General features: G+C 45.3%; 1 protein-coding gene across 1 annotated transcript in view; it reads right to left on the bottom strand.

Annotated features, from left to right (window-relative positions):
* The window catches only part of Adam12 (ADAM metallopeptidase domain 12), a gene marked incomplete at its 5' end in the record, with an annotated part of 371815 nt that overhangs the window by 266947 nt on the left and 100671 nt on the right, over positions 1–4197 (bottom strand). Inside the window, one exon of the mRNA XM_017801328.2 lies at positions 199–272. Within this exon, the coding sequence (XP_017656817.2) occupies positions 199–272 (74 nt within the window). The remainder of the gene's footprint in view (positions 1–198; positions 273–4197) is intronic.

The raw sequence follows: 4197 nt of genomic DNA, 5'->3' as shown, positions 1-4197 counted from the left end.
GGGGAGAGGGAGGGAGGAAAGAAACTACTTCCTTTAGCGCACCAAAATTCCTTATTTACCATTGGTTAATTCTTTGCAATGTGACAGAATTGCACACCTACAGTTTCTGTGGCTCTCAATGTCGATGTAAGTTACTGAGCATTTTTCTGTGAACGCTGTGCTAACTTCCTCCTGTAAATAAGAACAAACTTGACTTACTCATTTCTTTCCAGATTTATGATCAGTTCTCGACTTTCCAGTTGCAGTCGAACATTCAGCACTCCTGGATGCACCTGAAAGAGAAACAAGGGTTGGTCAAAAAGCACTGGGCTTTGGCTTGCCGATAACTAAATGTGATCCATGGGTGTAGTCTGGGAGGGGGAGGGAGGGATGCGAGAGGGAGGGAGGGAGGAAGGGAGAGAGAGAAAGATTGATTGATTGATTATTGATTGATTGATTGGTTGATTGATTGGTTGGTTGGTTGATTGATTGATTGGTTGGTTGGTTGGTTGATTGGTTGGTTGATTGATTGGTTGATTGATTGGTTGGTTGATTGATTGATTGACTGATTGATTGGTTGGTTGATTGGTTGGTTGATTGGTTGGTTGATTGATTGGTTGATTCTCTTCTTAGGGACTTTATGAGGTTCCAAATATAGAAGACCAGGCAAGTGAGTTGGAAAATGCTATGCCCAGCCCTGTGGACTTTATCTCTGTTTCCTTCGGCCACACTCCCTTGGGACCCTCCACTCCTACCACAGCCCATGCACGCTGTCTTCACTGTTCTCTGACTCTATAGAGGACACCTTTATTTCCCCACTTGCTCATGGAAGAAGCCCTAAAGTCATGCTCGAGGCCTCTATGGGATGAACCAACAGTCCCAGAGAACTGCTCTCTGAAGTACCACTCTCACAGCCCAGGCCCCCTCTATCCTCCCTCCCGCCCCCCCATCGCCCCCTCCACCTCCCTTCCACTCCTCCTCCACCCCTCTCTAGCTCAATCCACATTCAGATTCCCTAAGGGGAACCTGTCTAGTCCAGAGTCCTCCTGCTCTACTTGATTTCCTCCCATCCATTTTCCACCACCCTCCAACAGTGGAAGGATATGTTGAAACTTCAGTCTCATCAGTCCAGATATGCTTTAAGCCAGCCTGCATCAGCTTTCCGCTGCACCAATGGGACAGCCTATGGTGTCTCAGCGCCCTGTTCCTGTGGCCTGGCCTCCTCTTCCGTCCACACAGGCCCACACTGCTCGCCTTCCTTCCTGGCTCTAGTTCCCTGACCTTGCCTGCCCCTCAAACACAGGCACTCTCTTGCCCCTCTGAGACTTTGCACATACTGGAGTGCTTTCCTTTGAGTCCTCTACCTGGAACCAGCTTAAAAGTCAGCTATTAGAAGCTTCATCTCACTCTTTCCCTGGCTATTCTGTCCTGTCCTCCATAAAAAGGAGCATCGTTCCACTTGTAATCAGCGTGTTTGTTTGTGGTTGTCTCTCATGTACATGAGACTGCTGGATACATAAAGGTGGGGAATGAAGGAAGGAATCCACCCACAGCCGGATACCCTCCCTTGTCCTCCCCTCCCATCCCCTAATCCCTTTACCCACACATCAGTGGAGAGCCAGGCACCTGCATTCTCTGTTTGGCCTCAGAAACCTTGAATTTGTGCCTTCCCTAAGATGGTACCCTTGAGAGAGTACACATTAACCACACCCCTTCTTTTTTTAAAAAATACTTTATTATTTTTATGAGCACAAGTGTGCCTTGTACTCACCCATATTGTATAATACCTAGGAGGTCAGAAGAGGGCATCGGATTCCCCTGGAACTGTAGTAACAGACAGTTGTTAGCCACCATATAGGTGCTGGGAATTGAACCGGGGTCCTCTACAAGAGCAGTCAGTGCTCTTAACCTCTGAGTCATCTCTCCAGCCCCCACCCCCATTCTTTAAGAGCTAGTCAGCTGGCCACAGTCAGGATCGTAAAGAAAGGAGTACTCAGTTTGTTTCCTCCTTTTATTTGCTACTCAGTCTCTGGGTGCTGCCGGCTAGGTATTCCCACCTCAATTCAGCTAATCTAGATAATCCCTCTTGGTTATAACTAGGGGTTCTGTCTCCAAAGTGATTGCAGATTCTGTCATGCTGCCCATCTTAACCATCACAGTATGACAGTATGTTGGCTGGGACAGTATGTGGATGGGACAGGGAAAATGCAGAGGAGTAAGAGAATAGAGATGCTTTCATTCCACCGCAGTAATTACATTAAACATCTTAGTTTAAAATCATACACATAACCCATTTCCTTAATTGTTATCCACTGGAGATCATAAAACATAGCATTCCTTTTCTTAAAATGACATACTGATTACCTTAATGGAGCTATGTTCTTTGTTGAATGCCTAAAGGACTACATTTGATGAACTGATCAATTAAATGCTAATCAATATGCCAGAAATATTTAGGTGGTAAATATAATTCTGTCTAGGTGTAAACAAATATGTGAAATGCTTCAATATGATTTTAAAAGTAACAGTAAAATAAGCAAGGGTATCTACCACCCAGTTGAAAATACAGACTAGAAACCCCTGTGTCAACTTGGTAGGACTGGGACAACTGAATGTCCCAAATTCGTTGCTTCACGCAATGGAACTTTATTTCCTCGGAGTTCTCAATGCCAGGAGTCCAAGGTCAAGTTGTGGCGGTTCTGCTTTCTTCTGTGGCCCCACTTGCTGGTTTTCAGCATGCCGCCTCCTTTTGTGTTCACAAGGTTTTTTGCACGTCTGTGCCCTAATCTTTTCTCATGAGGGTTAGGAGCTCATGCCACAACTTGAATCTGAACTGCCCACTTGTTTCCCAGTTGGTGGTGTCATTTTGAGGATGCTGTGGTACTTTTAGGACATGGGGCCAACTGGTGGAAGTGGGTCCCTTACACCCATCCCCTGATCCTGGCTCCACGTCCTGCTTCCTGGTCCTCCTTGAGGTGAGCAGCCTCAGTCATGTGCCCCTCCTGCTATAGGCTGAGCCGCCTCACCATGCCTACCCTGCCATGATAGACCCAAACCTGAAACTATGAGCCACAATAAATCCTTCCCTTCTTAAGTTGTTCTCTAAGGCACGTTGGTCACAGAGATGAATGGTTACTACATACCATATGACCTCAATTTACCGCAAAAGCTTCTTTGAAGGCCTTCTCCCCAAATAGGCGACACTCCAGGTACTAAGGGCTAGGGCTTCAGCACATAGATCGGGCAGGGCCAAGAGCATGATTTAGTCCCCAACACCCCATCTTGCTCATTCTCACACCCCGCTCATTCCCCTCCAGAGGTAACCACCATCTGGATTTACTATCAGTCACTACCTGGATTCCCTTTATCCTTTGCTCCCAGTGTTTACATTCCTAAACAACACACTGGTTTTACCCCGTTAGCATTATAAAAACGGTCTCGTGCTCAGTCCATTTCTTCTACAACTCTACTGGCTTTTCTTAATCTTATATTTGTAGATTCATAGTGCTGTTGACTGTTTATTTTCATAGATTTGCAGTATCCTGTTGTATGAACAATTTACATATCCACTATCCTATAAATAGACCACCCTGGATTTTTTCTGATCACCTCTCCTTACATACTGGCGTCTACAAGCGCTACTGAACTGGCTTGGATTTCCATCTGGGATGAAGTCTCTGGGTTGTGAGATTTGTCATTTTCCTTCCCCTGAGATTTTAAAAATGTTTTCTAGGGCAGGAACGGACTACATTCCCTCAGTTACTGGATAAACCCTTTATCTGTTTCATCATTCCACATCCTTATGAATATTTGACCAAAAGAGTCAGGAAAAAAAAAAAACCTGCTGAGCGTAAATGCGTACCTCGCTGAGGCTTTACTGTTTTCAAAGTTTTCTATATTCACTTATTGTGGGTGGGGCATGTGTGCTATGGTGGAGGTCAGAGGAGAACTTGTAGGAGTTGGTTCTCACCTTCTACCATGTGTGGTCCAGGGCTTAAACCTGGGTAGTCTGGCCTGGAGGCAAACATTTTTACCTGCTGTGACATCTTGCCAGCTGGGAACCTTCATTTATATCTCCTCATTTACTGATAGGCAGCACAACTGATGCTCATAGGACATACGGTACTTCTCTTTATAATACCTGTCCGTGCTTTTTTTTTTTTTTTTTTTTTTTTTTTTTTTTTGAAAGGGGTCTTTTTTATACCCCCCGTTCTCCTG

This window comes from Nannospalax galili, unplaced genomic scaffold (genome assembly GCF_000622305.1).
Source record: "Nannospalax galili isolate Female #2095 unplaced genomic scaffold, S.galili_v1.0 scaffold362, whole genome shotgun sequence".
Taxonomy (NCBI): Eukaryota; Metazoa; Chordata; class Mammalia; order Rodentia; family Spalacidae; genus Nannospalax; species Nannospalax galili.
The sequence above is the reverse complement of the archived record's forward strand: the minus strand, read 5'-3'. Positions and strand labels throughout refer to the sequence as shown.